The sequence below is a fragment of the Barbus barbus genome (assembly GCF_936440315.1).
Source record: "Barbus barbus genome assembly, chromosome: 34".
NCBI lineage: Eukaryota > Metazoa > Chordata > Actinopteri > Cypriniformes > Cyprinidae > Barbus > Barbus barbus.
Genome location: NC_136762.1, coordinates 8922997 through 8942642, shown reverse-complemented (window position 1 = coordinate 8942642; position 19646 = coordinate 8922997). Strand labels below are relative to the sequence as shown.

Below are 19646 nucleotides of genomic sequence, written 5' to 3'. Positions count from 1 at the left end.
GAGCGTCGGATGTGTTGCTGTGGTAACCGCACGAGATTATCTCCTGTCGTTATTTCAATGGCGTCGAGGGGTTTGTTATTAGTTCAACGAGACAAATGTTTAATTCAATATTTTAGTGCCAGTTTGCACAAATCTAATAATAATTATTATTTTTTTTTAATTGCGTCGAGGTCGGACAAATGCTTACTTTTCTACATAACATTCTACATAACATTTGTTTTTAAATCGATTAGTTTGACATTTCATTATCAGTTTTCACAAATATAACGATTGAATCGTTACTTTAGTATGTTATTGTGGTTCGGAAGGACAAATGTTTACTTTTTTTAAAATCTAAGTTAGTTAACATTGTTTTTAAATAGACTTGTTCAATATTTCAGTGTCTGTTCGCATATTTATCATAAATGTTAGGGTAGTCGTGACAGTTGTAGGCTATTTAAACAACAGAAAGATATCATTAAGTGGGATAGGGTTAACATTTTAATGACTGAAGACAAAGTATAAAGTGATTGTTTACGCGTTATGTCAGATTTAGCCATATTTCATTGAAAGTGAAAGAAGCTGTTCTGTCTGACTGACTTATCATAAGTTTGTGAACTATCCCTTTAACAAGCGTTTGAATCGAGCTTGTTATGATAGAGACAAGCACGGCCCCTTTTGTAGTAGTTAGTGATGCGGTCACTAGAGGGCGCAGCTGAGTCGCGCGTTCAACAGGAAATGTCTTCGCAAAGCAAAGCTGGGTAATGATCGGCACAGTAGTGACTGTTGGCTACAGGATCAGTGCAAACACTGCTACAGCACATTTACAGCGAGCTGGCAGCCTGCGGTGCCCGCGCTTCTTCCCACTATGATTTCCATAAACTCTCAAAACGGATACATTGTTGCCCGATGTTTCATGCTTTGGTCGCTTGGTAAGTATTTTTCTACTCGTCTAACAAAATGAAGTTTTTTAGCTCGAGAGTCTTGTTTTGAGAATGGCAGCACTCTGAAACGTTTTCAATTCTGTTACAGATGGAAAAGCATATGTTGAAAATAAACTGTTGGTAGTGACAGGGGTATTAACTTATTTTAAATAAGCAGTCACAAATGACTCTTCCTTTTTCTTGTAATAGCTTTCCTGCACTCCGTCAAGTTATGAGTTACAACTTCATTTGACAGTTGTATGAATTAAATATCTAATATGTGACGCATTCATGGTTTTTCAAACTTAGTTGTCTAGTATACTGAATGAATGGTTGAGCTACCTACATGGGTAACATTTTGGACATCATAGATGTGATTGGTTGATTCAAAACCTAGTGAGCTGCCTGTCTAGACAGCATTTTGTGCATTGAAGGTTTGATTGATTGTGTCTCGAAACCCTACTGAGCTGCCTAGCTTGACAGCATTTATGGGCATGATATCTTGAATCTCAAAACCTAGTGAGCTGCTTGTCTTGACAACATTTTTGGGCATCATATGTGATTTACTGTGAATAAACTGCCACAGCCAGAGTATCTGGTCTTTACTGTAAATAATTCATTGAACAGAATGATGTGCAAGAGTCTGAAGCACAACAGTTTGGAGTAGAAGTGTGGAAATGTGAAGTGTTGTTGGAAGAAAATCTAACTGAAACCTTCCTCTTTCTCCACCCTTGCCAGGCAAATGAGTAGTGTTACATTTTATACAGAGCACCAGTGAAGATAGAACTGCTTTAATGTATTGATCAATGCCTATAAAGACAGTTTAATATGGACATTTGTGGATATTAAGGTCATAAATCAAACCTACAACCACTCGACTGCATGAATTGTGTGTTTGCAGTTGATGTAAGATTGTCTGTAATATGCCTACATGCCAGTCACGTAAATGCAATTCAAGTTGTCGGACTGAGCACCTCATCTGTTTCTATAGTAAAAAGCCTGTGGATCCCACTAACCTAATGTGTCTAAAGCTAACACCTGAACCACAGGCAAATTGTGCTCTGTGTCTAATAAGAAATATTATCAGTGCCCCTTATTTTGTCTCAGTTTCGCCATTTATCAAAGTGCCTCGATTTGTTTAGACGTGCAGGGAGTCTCTGCGTTTATCATTAGGCTATGTATGCTGAAGGATCGCAGACATAACTGTTCATGAATTTATTTATGTGCACAGAAGATACACCTTAATGTCCGAGAAAGAGATCTGGTTGCTAAAATCTTGAGGTACTGACGTAGTTTTAGTAGTACTAGCACCTGCAGAGTTCAACAGTAAGGGCCTGCTGGTCTGGAGCACACGAGGGAGTTTCAGGTCAAAACCATCACCTGCTCTATCGGGCCAGTTTTGCATCGTCTTTACATCTTACATTTGTCAGTTTTGGCTATTTGTTTGTGTGTGAAGCATGTGTGTGATCGTTGTTGTGAATTTGTCTAGACATTAAGTTTGGTTAAAGTCGCAAGAATTGTGATTATGATTTTTGTTTAGAAAGCATCATTAAGAATGAGTTGAAAATTACAAACCTTTAGGTTGTTTTTTTTGGCTTAACATGCTATTGCTTTCCAGCAAAAGTGTGTGGGGCAGTCATAGAGCTAATCATAGCTTATTCCAGTAAAAAAAAAAAAGATTAACAATATAGCAATTTTACTTGGTAAGATTTATATGAAAAGATGAAAAAATAATTACAAAATTTAGGATAAAAATAGAATAGAGTAGGTTTTTTTTCTGCCAAAAGAAAACATGGCAAGTGCTTATTGCCCAACCAGTTCCATCTGGGATGGTAGAAAAAATTCTGTTGAGCCCTGATCTGACTGAAAATATGCATAGTTTTTCCCTGTAAGGAATTTCTTAAGGTCTTATGAAGATGTGTATGTCAAGATATCAGCGCTGTCCTGCTGTATTATTTATGATGTGCACTGCAGAACAAAACTTTAAGAGATTACATATCTTTTGTGTGTACCTGCAGGCAGAAAGAATGATCAGTCAAAGGCCACTCGGGTTTTGCTGTGAGGCACAGCTAAAAACAAAGCCATTTAAAATGTGCATCAAAGATGTTTTGTTAGTTGATGAGATATACTGCAAAAAGTAAAATAACCAGCAGGTGCTTTAAGTCTTTCCACCACAGATGTTGTTCTGCATAGAAGGTATTCCGTCGCTTGAGTCCGTTTAAGATAGCAGTTTTGAAAGATAAAAGTACTGTTTACACCTGACAGTTAAAAAGATAAACACACCAGTACTCACTGTCTGAAAAAGTGACTGTCAAATACATATCTAAAGTTATGCAGGGAGTGCTGGAATCCATGGATGGCATGAAATCACCTTGGCGGTGTGAATACTTGCGCTCTGTTCTGCTTATCAGTGAGAGGCAGTTTTGGGATTTGGCTTGGGATTGAAAGCCATGGGAGATGGAGACAAACATGATGAGCAAAGAAATGCCAATGCATGCTCGTTTTTCTCCCAACTTACTAACCTGCTGTAATAGGACAGCATATCTACTTTAATACTTAAGACAGAGTTTTATGATTTTACATTTATTTATTTCTTTAACTGGAAATAATGTGTTTCATAATCTGCAGGGAAACCAAAGTTGAGCAAAATTCTATGGCTGCTAGTAACTATTTTTATTTTGATAAATTTATTGACTAATTTATCTATTAATTGATTCATCTAAACGATTAATTTCCCACAAAAAAATCAACAATATTTGATTAAACCAAATGAAATCCAAATTTCTATTGAATATTTAATTCAAATGTCCACTTAATCTTTAATATATGTCCATTTCTTTAGGACTGAAATGCTATAGCCACTGTAATTAAATGAATATGGGGACATCAAAACGTGTAAACTCAGAGGGTTTGAGCTTTTATTTTGAAATCGCGATGAATTCTCCTGTGTTTGCGTAGATTTATAAATGATTTACCTTACAAATCTGATGAAATGGTGCACTTTGCGTTCCCAGATGAACGTTATAATAAACCCAAACTCACAACAACATGCAGAGATGAGTTTGAGACGCTCCGCACATGTACTTAACCTACACGCACGCATGGTAATAATTAAAGCGCATATACTTTATTAGAACTGCATCGCATTTAATTAAATCATAGCGTTTGTGAATTCACAATTATGCTTAATTATTTAAGCATAAATTGTGTTTTATGGATTCTCGTTCGTGAAATGAGCCACTTCCGGTATTTTGCCGGTTAGTCGACGCAAGCAAAATGAAGTCGATGATTTTTAAAAAATCGACTAGTCGACTAAAATTTGACGAATCGCGACAGCCCTACAAAATTCTGAATTTAGCCCTCAAGTTTTGTTGGGTTTGAGAGAGAACCAATGGTCATTTTTAATAGCATTAAGAATATGAAGACTTCATTTAGCAAAAAAAATTTTAATTTCAAAAATCATTAGGGCTGGGTTTTGACACAGATTTCACAATTCGATTAGATTCTCATTCACAAGCTTTCGATTAGATTAGATTCAATATCAATTATTTTCAATATATCAGGTACAGTACATCAAACTGCAGTTGGGTTATTTTGATTGGGTTAAAAAAATAGCTAAAAAATACAGCTAACTAACACAATAAAACATAATAAAAAAAACATGATTTTTAAAAAAAAAAAATAGTGATCTGTTTTTGCAAATAAACTTCATATGTAACAAGTTTATATTTCAACAAGTTAATATGTCTTCTGCCTTTTTAAATTTAAATAAAATTTAGGAATTTAAATGGAATTTAGTCACAATGTCCTGAAGTTGTGAAAGGTCTTTTCTTCTTATGATGTAAATTAGAGTATTTAGCAGAATGGAGCTCAGTTTTTGCAGTGTGTACCGTGCCGTCGTAACTATAGTCAAACTGTTGGTGGATTTTAAGCCCGCTGGCGTCAGGCAGTCGGTAAGACAGATCACTCTGATTGGCTATTCAGCTTAGCAAACCAGTGTTAACTTTTAATGTTGTGTTAGCTAACACGTTTTTCTTGTTGTGTTGTCTTAGTAAATCATCATACAGAGATATATCTACGGTTACAGAAGCACAGTTGACTTGCTGTCAAGTGCTCACAGACTGACTTTGACCTTTCCAATATGGCAGATGGCTTGTGTATAGTGGCCTGTAGAAATAGCCGCTAATGAGGAATCTATGTATATATCTATGTTGTGTTCAAGATTCAAATTTTTTAGCCCAAAAGCACAAAATGAGAGATGACAACACGGCCATCTTAATGCAGCTAGTTCTTTGTTGGTGGTTTAGTGTGTCCCAATGCCTTCAGTTCTCTCCATCAGTTGTCGGTTGGATAGATGCGGATGAAATGATTGGAGTCTAACATACGTCACTAGAGAGAAGTCTGCCGTTTCATTTTGATTAATAAGTGAAATATGTGGATGAGACCGTCACAATAAAATCCATAACATGCAATTGCAAAAAAATATATTTTCATTTAATTTTGACTTGAAACAACATTCAGTTCAGTTCAATTCTGAAGGGTGCACAGCCTAAGCAGATACATCGTCACACTGCGTGATACCTTTTTTAATAATGAAATTCTAGTCGGCTCACAACTTGTTGTCAACGAACTGCATTTCATCCTGTTTCGATCTTTTGAGCGATCAATATTTGTCTATTTAGAGCACAGAAGACCCATCATAAACATTTAACAACAAGCACTTGATGTGATCACTGATTATCAGGCCTGTCGATCTCAGCTAAGTCCTTCTTGACAGCTACTTCTCTAAAGTTTTCCTTTTTTCTTATACTGACAGGTCATTAAAAAATATTTTCTCCATAGCCGCCCGCTACCAAAGTGAGATTGTGAAGTGATGTGAAAGATGAGCAGAGGTACTTTTATTCAAGAGATATGTCATGCTCCCTTCAGATCATATTAGCTTCATAGAGCCATGAAATTTTGTGTGTTTTAAAAGCATCCACTTCATCCACTTTGAATGAAATGTTAAGAGAGAAGTTCAGGCTTAATATTAGCCATAATTTAAAAGTGATCTGTGATTGACTTATGTTTTAGATTGGATTTTATGTTGTGCCCCTGCTGTTTGTGGTCCTAATCATCATCGCAGCAGGGTCTAGTACTCCGCAAGAGGAAATTAATACACGCTGTCTGAATGCAGAAGCAGCATCAGTCTATAGCATTCAATGTTATCATTTACTGTCAGGAACACCATTCAAGTGGCAGTGGTTTGCAAGTCTCTCCTAACTAATGCATGTCGTTAATATAATTCTCTCAGAACAGCTTTGAGGGCTCCTCTGAGTGCCCATTTGATAAATATCAGTGCTCCTTTGTGATTTATGGAGGGAGTAATGACTTATAACTCGCTTTGTTTGCTTTACACTTGTGTATTGCTGACTCTCTTTATGCATTCCCTCTTTTGATTAACAGTTGTAGGTTCATTATCAAGTAGCGGAGTATATGGAGTACAGCAAATTACTTCTTGTACACTCTGAATGTGTAATTAATTAAAAAAATATTATTAATATTATCACGTAATTTGCACAGCTCGCTACTTACTGAGGCAACAAGCATGATGCGCAGGAAATGTTGTGAAGACCTGGCAACGAAAAGACATTCAGGCAGAAAACGGCACGCATGCATGAACAATAAATTTGGCTTCCGGAAGCAAACCAAAGTGACTGCTCTCATTGTGGCTCTGAGACTTTGGAATCCCATTTCCTCCACAGAGAACAGCCAATACTCAGGACAATAGCTGAGTTTTAAATAAGTGCCAGTTACAATTCTGATTCAGGCAAATAGTGACTGATTGGGAAATTGGAAATGTCTGGAGGTGTGGTTGAGGAAGCGAGACAAATTAATGCATTTCTTGACGAAGTTCAAACATCTCTCTGTCTGCGTTCCACAGCTAAGTAATGCAAATTCCTGTACTTTCAAAGTTTATTTTGAGTTTGAGGATGAACTTTCTTCTTGACTTTTGAGGAAGTATGTTATGTAGGTATGGAGATACATTCCTGAACATATTGCGTCTGAAATGTTGGCATTGCCTGTTCTTTGATCAGTAGCATACTAAGGATGGATGGTACCATCATTATCATCCGGTTATAAAATTAGTTAATTAAAATGCATTCTAACAGTCAGTATTGAATGGTGAATTTTACAGTTTTTGCTTTTTATTTTTACATTTAGATTGCCTCACTAAAAATTCACTCAAATTTATTCTTTAAAACACTTATAATTTAATAATACTGTTAAATGTAGTTGTCAGGATCCTGGACTGTTTTGTTGTGTTTTTGCTCCTCATGTGTTCCCTGTGACCCAGTTTCTCCCCAGTCTGATTGTGTTAATTTGCTCCAGGTGTGTCTCGTCGTCTTCCCCAATTATCCTATGTTTAAAAGCCCCAGTCCTTCTGTGAGTGTTTGTCGGTTCTGAACGTCTCTCCATGTGTTCCTGTGTCTCCTACGTTCCCTGTGTACCCTGTTAGATGATTTAAGACTCTCGTTTTGAACCAGAGCCCAGCCCACCATCTCCCCGTGGTGCGGAGCACCAGCCCGAGCCCACCGATGACGGAGAGCCATTTCCCGCCGCGATCTGCGAGCCAGCGCGAAGCCGAGCAACTGAGCTTATGATCGCCCCGGAAGTTGAGCCCAACCCGTCAGACCAGGTGCGAGAGCCGTCGACAGTGCCATCACGAGGGAGCAAGCCGTGGACGTTGTGAGCGCGGAGTGGAGGGTGAGGGTGAGCTGAGGATAGATCTGGGACTGCTGGACAGAAAGGGGGCGTCCGATCCTCCAGTGCCTGCTCCTCGAATGTGCCCCCCAGTGCCCGCTCCTCGAAAATGACCACCCTCCCATCCGCTCCTGTCTCCTCCACCGATGTCGTCTGGCAGTCCCCCACTCGCCCTCAGCCCCTTATCGGTACGGTGCGAGCCCCGTGGGTCTGCCATCCTCCAGCGTCGCCGGGGCTGGAGTATCCCTCACCTCTGCCTCCAGCCTCCTCGGCCCGGACTCCGCCTCGGCCCGTAGACCCAGTGGCTCCACCTCGGCTCCTAGCTCCCTCGCCTCCACCGTCACCCATCAATCCACCAGCTCCACCGGGCTCCCTCGTCCCTCCGGCTCCGCTTTGGTCGGGCGTCGACCCGCAATCGCCTCAGGACAATCCGTCCTCCTCCTGAGCCGCCTCCCTAGTTCCCACCCGCCCCTCCCCTTTGGATGTTTCAACGGTGCGAGGACGCACCTTCCGGGAGGGGGGCGATATGTCAGGATCCTGGACTGTTTTGTTGTGTTTTTGCTCCTCATGTGTTCCCTGTGACCCAGTTTCTCCCCAGTCTGATTGTGTTAATTTGCTCCAGGTGTGTCTCGTCGTCTTCCCCAATTATCCTATGTTTAGAAGCCCCAGTCCTTCTGTGAGTGTATGTCGGTTCTGAACGTCTCTCCATGTGTTTCTGTGTCTCCTACGTACCCTGTGTACCCTGTTAGATGATTAAAGACTCTCGTTTTGAAGTACTCCTCGTTCCTTGCTCCGTGCTCCCTAGTGAACTGTGACAGTAGTCTTTAGCAAATCCTAAAATATGAATATCAGTTTTTTATGCTGTACATTTATAATTCATAACACTACATTATAACATGTCTTAATAAATTCTTAATTTAAGTATAGAATTTAAAAATCTCTCATTTATTGTTAATGATTTTAAAAATTATTATTTATTACTACTGCTACTACTACTGTACGACTATTTATTAATTTATAAATAGATAATAAATAAATAAAAATTAGTAATAAAGAATATAAAGGAATATATACGGTAACAACGTCTTAGGTTTTACGGATTTAACTTGAAATTATATTTAAAAACCGTAATTTAATTAACTGATATAATTGTTAATATACCAACCTTTGTAATACACTGATAACCACCAAAAGCAGGTGGTGATGAGAAAGTAGGGATGGCTCGATACCATAATTTTGGCTTCGGTACGATAACAGAATGTAATACCTTGGTATCGATACTAAATTGATACCATAGGTGAAAAATAACCAGCCTCAAAAGATAAGTGAATTGAAAACTATTTTATTAAAATAATAATAATAAAAACAGATTTATATCTTAATAACTTTGTAACAAACTGTAACAAAAAACCTACCGGGAACATAGTTTACATTTTGACTGAGTTTGAAGAAAAGAGTACAACTGAAGTAACGCAATTAATGCAACAAATGTTGCTTTATTGTAAAGTGTTATTCTAATAGTCAAAGTAATTTTCAAAATCATGTTATTATTTCTCTCTCTCTCTCAGATTGTTTTCAGATTTCAGACTCAGATAGCCAAAGAAAAAGCATTGAATATAAATCATACTCTCTCACTCTCTCGGCTGCTTCATATTAGCGGTCGGCAGCATGGCAGAAACATTCCCTTCATATTATTGATACTAAAATTAATATAGCAAAACTTTTGCTTAATTCAAATTCAACTAATATTCGATTGTATGAAATGCAAGTGCATATATTATGTGACCAAAACTTCACTGGTTCTAGCGTGTCACACATGCACATACAAAACAGATGCACAAATCATCTGTTTTGTATGCAAAGTAATGCCATATTTCACTTCTACTGTTCTCTTTATTCATTTCGGGTGCTTTGAAAGAGTTTCATCTGTTTGATCCATCTCGTTGTTCTGTTGTCACATTTATAGGTTCCACAGCAATTTGGGAAGCACTGCCACCTACAGGTGCACTTCGCAACAGCAGCATATGAAATACCAAATTGAGCAAAATTATTATATCGTACCATTTGAAATATAATATATACCTGTATTTTCCCAGTACCGTCACATGTCACATGATGAACCAAAGCTCATCACATAGGGGTATTGAAATTAATCGTTTCGACGATACACCACGATGCAGATGAGGACGATTCTGTATCGGTTCAATGATAGACCATAACCGATTATAACGTGCTGTCGCTTTTCTGACGTCATTTGTCGCATACGTGCTTTGTCGTGGTAGCATACAGTGGCAGAGGGAGGTGAGATGACATCTGGGCACATTTTGGCTTTTATGAACAATCTGGTAAGCACGACCTGGAGAAGACACGCTGTATGTAAATCATGTCACGCACAAATAAAATATGAAGGGGGTAATACCACTAACTTGAGAAACCACGTCAGCCGTTTTCACCCTGAGCTGTTAAGGTTTGTCAGTGCCAAGTATTTAGTATTTACTTTTGCGTATTTGTTCTAAATGCTCCTGTTGTCTTCTATGCCCAGACTTGAGTTTTGCTTGATATTTGAGACATTCAAGAAGCGTGTTTTCTTTGAGCAGGTAAAATTAAAGGTACAGGGGCCCGTTTTAATAAGGAGGTTCAACCAACTCTGAGTTTAAACTTGAACTCTGAGTTGAACTACCGTGAGATGAGTTTTCGGTTTCAGAACGGCTGAATTGTGTTAGTTCATTTGACTCTGAGTTTAGCACGTGCACCACGACTATGAAAGTCATGATCAGTGGAGCTCCGAAATTATGATTCACCATGGCAACAGCACCCGAGTCAGTGCATAACTGTTAATAACTTAATTGTTATAATATCAGAGGTGAAAATTGTAAATTATTGAACTAATATTCATTTTAATGGTATCCCATGCCAAAAAAAGGAAAAAGACAGAAAAAAGAAACAAGAACGTGGCAGCAGCTAAAAATGAAGTATAAAAACACAATTCAATCAAGGTAAAGCTTTAAGCATGAAAGGTTCATGGGTGTAGGCTAAATGACTTTACAAACGTTTGACATTAAATATAATTCGGTGTCTATTTCAGTGCGCTGCAGCTTTTTCCCTTATAGTCTAACACTCTTTTCACATAATTAAATGTTCTCTAATCCAACCTGTTACATTTCTTAGAGTAATAAAATTAACTACTGACTTGTACTCAGTCGACAGCAAGAAGGCAGAGGCTCCCAAAAAGGGGGGAGAACCTGCACCAGCACCACTGACAGATGAAGAAGAGATGGTCAAGTATTGGAAGTATTGAATTTAAGAATAACTGTTTCTTTTGTATTTATAGGAAATAAAGATGACCAAATAAATTGTGAATAATTAGTTTATTTAACAGCTGTGGTTACGGCATGTCGTAGCTACTACCCCTCCATCTGGCATCCTTCCATTCCATACAGTAATCAGAATTTCATTTTCAGAAGGTGTGATGGTGGAGATATGCTTGTCATCAATGCATCCAACCACACTGGAAATCCTGAAGGAAATTCTGATTATTGGGTTACTTCCAGAGGTCACAGAAAGATATTATCAAGTGAATGTCATTTACCAGATTAGCCTCATTTAAACCGATTTAAACATCACTGACTTACAGTCCCCTGAAACGGAAAACCCAGAGTTCCCCTCATTTCAGGGTTTTCACTTAACCTCCTTTCTGAAACGGGCCCCAGTTCATATATCTAACTGCTTTTATTTATTGACAAAATTGTATACATGTGAACTTCACATTGTGAAGTAAAATTTAAAATTGAGGATGCAGCGCTTCGTCAATACATCATGATGTATCGTGATATCGAATTGAACCGAATCGATGGCATAATTGTAATCAAACCGATCCGTGAGACCAGTGTAGGTTCACACCCCTATCATCACAAGCAGCTTTTAAACACTAACATATATAGAAGGTGCACAGTGTCATTCACACAAATGCTAAACACCATCATGGTAACACACATGAAAATGATATAATGCAATAAACATTAATTTAACAACATTAAATGTAACATACAACCTTAATCTTCATAAGTTATATGAAAAAACTAAGAAGAAACAAAAAACAATTTTTAAACGTAATGCAGGGAATTCTGGGAATGTCAAATTACATTTATTCACCGTAAATTGTTATTTTTCACTTCCATAAACTGTATACTACCGTAAAATTACATGCAATGTCCAATACGGTTTTTCACCATATATAGTAGGGGAAATTACTGTTAACCAATGAATAGGTTTTTACTGTAGTATTTGTACGGTCTTTTACTGTTAAAATCACGGTCATTTTTTTTTACAGTACGTATCAACCTCAGTTTTTATTTTTTATAATTCTGTTCAGAATCTCAACGGATGTAGCAAGTAGTTTGGTTGTTGTTTGCTTTATATGATGATTACTGAGCATTTAGGCATCCTGGTGATTTGATGTACTACTTTTTATATACTGTGTAGCAGGGAAGTATCTGTATTTGTTCCCAGGAACTGTGGATCCATTCGTCCTTACAGACTTTGAAAACCCTTTGATTACCCAAGAACAGCTTTCATCCAAAGCTTCTAATTTCCCTCATTTTTCTTTGTTGTTCTGCTTTATCTGAAAGAGCATCTGTTCTTTCCATTTGTCTGGGAGACATCTGAAAAAGTCGTGCACAGATGTCAATTCAGGCAAATGATTTTCTCACAATATTTTATCAAGAATGTAGCCAGCGGTTGTCAAAAGCAAGGAGGGCACTATATAGTGATGCAGTCTCGGCGGCCACGTGTAAGCATTGCTCAGAGAGTTGGCAAATGGCCCTCGTGTGTGTATCTCTCGCCCTAACATCCTCAGGGGACCGGCATGAAAAGATTGAAAGTTTGCGACAGATGTCAGAGAACGAGGAGTGAACTTGGATGCATTCCTGAAGGAAGCCGAGGTTTTCAAGCCAAATGTTGCATATTTAATCCACCCTGACAGACTGTTTGAGTCCATGTGAGAATGTAGCCTGTTTTTCTGCTGAAAGAAGTGATTTTTCTTTGTTGAAACCTATTTTCTCACTCTACAGTTTCTCTTATTTATGTGGAATTATTTATTTAGAACTCAAGATGGAGCTGCTTAATGGTTCTTTTTCTCTTTAAGATGTTGGCTGAATGAAACTGAATGCTGGTGAATGCGCTCAGATTTTTATATAAAACATATTTCTTGCGTTTTACAATCGTTTTAATGGCACGCTTGGGGAGATGTAGTATTATGAGTCTCCCATATTGCTTTTCTTTCACGTTCCTGTCGGAGCACTAATACAGAATATTAGATTTGAGGTGAAATTGTGATCTAGCTCTTGCCGCTGTGAGAGCAGAGCACATTAGGGAAGCTATACTGATGATAGTCAGTAGCGGTGTGCATTCGTCAGCTGTAAACAACCCAGTGCTTGGGTAGAACTGTTGGGGGAATTATCTGACAGAAACGGCAGACCTATATCATCCTGCCCACTGATATGCTGAAAATGACATGGCCCTTTATGAATCAGCCACACTGGTAAAAGAGCAGCAATGATGTTCAGGGCAGAGCAAATCCATCCACCCATGGGTTATTTATTATTAATGGCTTACATTTGGTAAGAAAGAGAGAAAGTGGCTGCTTACAGGGTTCTGGAGATCATTTTAAAAGCGATTAATCATATCCAAAATAAAAGTTTGTTATTACATATGTATGTATATATGTATGTATATATGTATGCGCTTACATGCATGTGTATATATTTAAAAAATGCAGGAGACGAGGAGAACAACATTCCTTTTAATGATGAGAACATCAGGAAACATGGCACACAGGGGAAAGTCAAACAATACCGGACGCTTAAGACAGGGAAACTTAAGAACACTGGGAAAATAATCACGGAGAACAGAAACAGCTGGAGTAAACTAGACTGAAAACAGGAAACAGGAAAAAAAAAAAAATAAGGACATGGAAACACAAGACACGGGGACAAAAGTCTGACAATTTATATTTATATATATGTAAATATGATATAAATATTAACCCGTTTAAAGGTTTGGGGTTTGTTAAGATTTTTCAAGATAAGTCACTTATGCTCACCAGACTGCATTCATTTCTTTAAAAATACAGTAAGAATTTTAAAATTATTTCAATTTAAAATAACTATTCTATTTTAATATTTGCACATTTAATTTATTATTGTGATGGTAAAGCTGAATTTTCAGCAGGCATTTCGCTAGTCTTCAGTGTCATGATCCTTCAGATATCATTCTAATATATTGATTTGGTGCTCAAGAAACATGTTTTATTATTATTTTTAATTAGCGTGTTAATGTGGAAAACAGTTGTGATACTTAAATTTGTGGATACCATTTTGTATTATTTTTTTATTTGTATTTTTTTTTTAAGAAAAAAAGTTCAAAATAACTTCATTTATTTGAAATAGTTTTGAAAATACTTACTTTTGATCAATTTAATGTAGCCTTGATGAATAAAATTATTCTTTTTTTTTTTTTTAAGCTCTGTTCATTCACATTAAGCATCCAAACAAACTGATTAACTAAATTAATTTGGCCTTTTCAATGGCCCATGAAAAGGAGAAAAGTTTAGGCGAGCATATTGGATTATTCCTTGGACTCGTTTGGCAGCAAAGCTGTGTGTGCAAACAGTGCATTAAATATAAAATAAAAAGACAAATATGCACCTATACATTGTTATTAATATCATTTGTTCAGCAGCATTATTTTCAAGCCCAATTAGATCCTCAGAGCCACTCGCGCTCTTTGACTCTAATGAGCTCACATAATCATGTTACATTTACACATAACCTTTTGATTCCCCTCGTTTGTGATATTGCTCAATGTTTCCTCATCTCAAAGTTAACTTTGGAATTTTAATGTTGCCAAGTCTAGATTTCTTAAAATTTTTCTCTATGGCTATGTTTACCAGTCATCTTCTTTTAACAAGTGTTAGATATTAGTTGTCATCGCTGTCCACATTAATGAATTTAAAGATGTTTTCACTTAAACAGCCAGCAGACATTTTCAGCACAGAGTCATTAGTTTATGCATATTTAATGTATTCAGCATAACACCAGGCCAAGAAACGCAAGTTATTCTTTGCCACTTACTGGATTTTGGCACCATTTGTATGTTTATATGGAAAAAATCTGAACCTAATTCATAATGCTGAATTTTTTCTGCTGGCTTCTCAAGAGTTTTTGTGGACATCTACAAAGAACTGGACTCCATAAATAATTTAGTTACAAGCACACAGGGCCAGGAGTAAAGAAGCAATATAAAATTCAAACCAACTATTGGCTCAGAGGTTTAAACCTCAGCCTCGTTAAAGAGTTATATAAAAGAAGATTTCACAGGTTCGAATGGACTTGTGAAGTAGCGAGATGCAAATGCCTTTTAACCTTCATACGAGTTAATCTGGATTTTTAATGCACACCCTCACGGCTCTGCTCTTATTATGTCACCTGAGGAGCGGATAAGTAAAAGGAGTAATTATGAACTGATCCAAGGACATATTCTCAGAAACCGAATTTCACTCCCAATGATTTCACTGGCACCAAAAGTCATCTCTGCAACTGCCGTTATGACGCTCTATATCGATTTCGAGGCTCCTCGCAAAACGACTCTCTTCTCAGGATCAATGGAAATGTAATTTGAGAGAAGCTTCTCCTGCTCTAATGAAAAACTTTGCAAAATACATGTGGTGCAGACAGAAGTCCCTAACGGCTGGTACAGATTAAAGCAGAAGAGATTCTCCTCTAATCAGCTGGCTTTTAACTCCCTCTTCTTAAACAAGCACGTAACATTTACATTAGAAAAACATGGGCTTTTAGACTTGCAGTTCTCTCAGCATGTTAATGGAGCCCTCATTGTTGTGATCTGATATTTTCTGTTTGATTTCTTCTCCAGTGACCCTCATCACTACAAAGGGAAATGATGTGGAGAGTCCAACAAAGGTAAGGGCTGACACGTTTACTGTTGTGTATGACAGCAGTTTCATTTTAAATTGTAGATCTGTAATATCCACTGTTCTTTTTTTGTATACTTGCCTCAAGACCCATCACTGCTTGTACAAGTTTTGTTTATCCAGCACTATGAACGCAAGCTTACCATTACACTCCTAATATATGTAATATACACAGTTGCCATTTGGATTTAAATAAGCAAATACTGAAGGATGAAATACTAGGATTGTATCATTATTGCAGTGATTAATGTTTTTCTGGCACGTTGTTTGTTTTGCAACAGTTGTGAAACCCTTTTGCAGTGTCTAGCTTTTCATTTCTCAAACAACCATGTTGGAAATCGTATATACATATTGCATGATGAAAATGTCAAGATTCATTGGACTTACGCTACTGTTGCTCTATGCTCTACTGGAACAGCTTGAACCAAATTATAAAACCACCTCAAATCATCTATATGCATTGTAATGTCCAGATTCTGGAGTTGAACAGGTTGCAAACATTTCACAATGCTAAATCTCCCACAACATAGCCTACTGTTTATTATCGGTTATCATTAGTTACCAAGAAGCACATCTGTCTTCAAATTGTCAGGCTGTGTCATTGTCTTGCAATAAGCATTGCATTGAGTTTGTCTAACTATAAGGGACTTTGACAGGGGCCTTCACAGCTGAAATACTGAGAGAATGATCCTCGCCGCAAGTAACTCTCGTCTCTTTTATTGCGTCAGCCGTTTCTGCTTTCCCCTGATAGGTTTCACGGTTAATGCATTCGTTTTCTGCTGTAGCTTTTGATTTTTAAGCAGAAATGCCACTGACATTCTGGGTCAGCAGAGGGAATGAGGGACAGAGAAGAGGAGAAAAATAAGTGCATTGGAATTGGTGGAAAGGAATATGTGATATGCTTGTGTTTAGACCTTGACCTGGGGTCAGATGTGTTTGTATGTCTTGGGTTTTTAGTCATTTTTTCCATTTTCTTTGTTGTTATTTCGTTCTCTTTTCTTCAAGCAGGTGAAATTAAAATTGAATGGTTCAGTTTGTTACCCTCACTATGGTTGAAGGTTCATGCATTCATGGTTGATTGAATGTAAATAAAGGAAAACCATTCCTACACTTTGTATCAATACAATTTCAGACAGATGGAGAGTAGAAGAAATAGACATGAAATAGCTGAGAATCTTCTCTTGATTTTCAAAGCAGAGGGATGACAGGATGGACAATTGTTCAGGCCCTCCTACTGTTAAATCAATGCTATTCAAAGACAGCACATCCTTGAGCTCATGGCGTGAGAGGATTGACTGGTTGAAATCAAGGATCCAAATGAATGGTGCTGCTGCTGTCATTGAAGTTTCTCTTTTTCTGCCTTTTCAGTGTGTGTTTGATTAGGGCTGTCAGTCGATTTGAACATAGATTACATGATGCCGAAATTATTTAATTAAATCGCAATTAAATGTACATATCAATATTTGCTAAGAAATAATTCAGTAACACAGAAAGCATTAGAGAGAGAGATTTAAAAAAAGAAATGGAGGTCAGGTGTTGTGCTTTATTTCCGCTGAAAATAAGAATCATGAAGGTTAGTTGAGCATTCGTTCTGTAGCTTCTTGACAAATATGTTGAATGTTCATCTTTGTCGATTCGGTTTCATTCCATTGCAGACATTTCCGCCCGTTTCTGAATGCAAGATCATGTTTTGTGTGTAACTGGCTCTGTCATCTCATTCTGTGCTGCCTGTTCTCATACAGGAGATACGATTATATAGATTAGTTCATTTTAACACTTTTAAAATATAAATAAAATTAGTCATTCTAAATGAATATGTTAAAGGGATAGTTCACCCTAAAAATGAAAATTGTCATTCATTTCTCACCCTCATGTCGTTCCAAACCCGTAAGACCTTCGCTCATATTCAGAACACAAATTAACATATTTTTTGATGAAATCCGAGAGCATTCTCGCCCTGCATAGACAGCAATGCAATTACCACATTCAAGGTCCAGGAAGGTAAGGACATTGTTAAAATAGTCCATGTGACATCAGTGGTTCAACTGCAGTTTTATGAAGCTACAAGAATACTTTTGTGTGCAAAGAAAACAAAAACAGTGACTTTATTCAACAATTTCGTCTCTTCCATGTCAGTCTTCGGCACGCATTCACGAGAAGACTACAACGTATGCTTGTTGTTCTACTGACGCGGGGATAGTCCGCTAGAGTTTTCCCTCTTTTCTTCACTTTTAAATAGCTTGTAAATGCATGAGCGCAATTGGCGGCAATTCAGCGTCAACTGATTGAATGGACAACAGTAAAAAAAACAGTACAAAGACAAACTCATTAAATGTTTAATTTATTAACAAAATGAATAAAATCCGCCATGCTATAGGTCTAATATAAAATATCATATTACTTACATAAAGTTAAAAAAAAAAAACAGAAAATCAGCAAACCCGATAGAACCAAATAGATAATAAATTAATGTAAAATTCCAAAGTAAAACGACAAAAGTCAACAGGCTTTTTCAAATATTTTTGAAACGGGCGCTTTTGCATTTAGTTTTGAAACTAAGGCCCTGTCCACACGAACGCGGTTATTTTCAAAACCGCAGCTTTTTCTATGCGGTCTGGCCGTTCGTCCACACGCAAACGCTGCACCAGGTCACTGAAACTGGACATTTTTGAAAACTCCTGCCAGGGTGAAGATTTTTGGCTTGTGACGTCGGAGCCTGCGCTGTTATCTCCGCCTTGGCTTTACGGTAACACTGATCAGGGCTTAAAGTTCTCCGGCACTGTGGCGGATCTCCGGCGTGCAGCGATTGGCTGCAGAAAAAAATTATCCTACATTAAAAAACAAAACAAAAAAACTTGATATCACTTTTAAGTCAATGAGTTCACCTACCAATGGTATGAGAGGAGCACAGCTTTCACTCTCAACCAAACTAATATTACTAGCCAATCATAATTTTTTTGCTCTTATAAACAAAACGAGAGGCGTATAATCGCAGCCCTGATGAATGGCAATAAAAAAATAAAAAGCAACAAAAAGCTGCGAGGCGCAATGGTCAAAGATGTCCATCTAGCGCATATTTACATAGAAAAGCTAATTAAAAAGTAGTGGAGCTTTGTAAATGTCAGACCTCTGTCATGTGTGTCATGTGTTCCTGCCTCTTGTGCCCTTATTTGGTTTGTTTCCTGCCTTGTCTGATGTAATCATTAGTTTATTTGTGTCTAGCCGTGCCTGTCTCATTATGCTGTGTATTTATAGTTCTGTCTGTTCAGTGTTATTTCGTCTGGTCTACTCGTTACTGTTCCTGTCTCTGTAAGCCTTGCTTTGCCGTGTTGTCTTCAGTAAAGTATGTTATTTGAGTTTACATCCTCATCCCCGTGTTCCTTGTTCCTCCCTGCTGTGTGCACCGTGACAGAAGACCAGACCAAACAGTAAGCGATGTCCCTTCAGTTCGTTTTGTTTTGTCCAGTTTTCTAGCGTTTTATTTTGTTCCTGTGTTTTGCCCACCGTTCGCGGGAGATCACGCCACCTTTCACGGGGTATCACGCCGCCATCCGCGGCTCACCGTCCCCGCCGTTCGCGGGAGATCACACCGCCGTTCACGGCTCAACAACCCCGCCGTTCGTGTTTTTTTTTGTTTGTTTTTTTTGTTCCTGTGTTTTGCCCGCCGTTCGCGGGACTCACCCACCGTCTGCGGCTCCCTGAAGTCATGCCGCCATCCGCGGCTCACCCTAGCCCGCCGGAGCGCCGCTGACTCAATGCCCGCCGGATCGCCGCTGAGTCAAGCCCGCCGGATCGCCGCTGACTCATACCCGCGGGAGATCACGCCGCCGTTCGCGGCTCTCCGACCCCACCGTTCGCGGGAGATCACGCCGCCGTTCACGGCTCTCCGACCCCGCCGTTCGCGGCTCTCCGAACCCCCGCTGCGGGGTGTCACGCCGCCGTCCATGGCTCACCGTCCCCGCCGTTTGCGGGAGATCACGCCGCCGTCCGCGGCTCACGGACCCCACCGTTCG

At 38.4% G+C, this 19646-nt stretch overlaps 1 protein-coding gene across 1 annotated transcript in view; it reads left to right on the top strand.

Annotated features, from left to right (window-relative positions):
* The first annotated feature begins 731 nt into the window (after positions 1–731).
* Positions 732–19646, top strand: part of b3glcta (beta 3-glucosyltransferase a) — a 110861-nt gene continuing 91946 nt past the window's right edge. Inside the window, exons 1-2 of the mRNA XM_079392647.1 lie at positions 732–911; positions 15576–15622. Of these exons, the coding sequence (XP_079248773.1) occupies positions 848–911; positions 15576–15622 (111 nt within the window). The 5' untranslated portion in view covers positions 732–847. The remainder of the gene's footprint in view (positions 912–15575; positions 15623–19646) is intronic.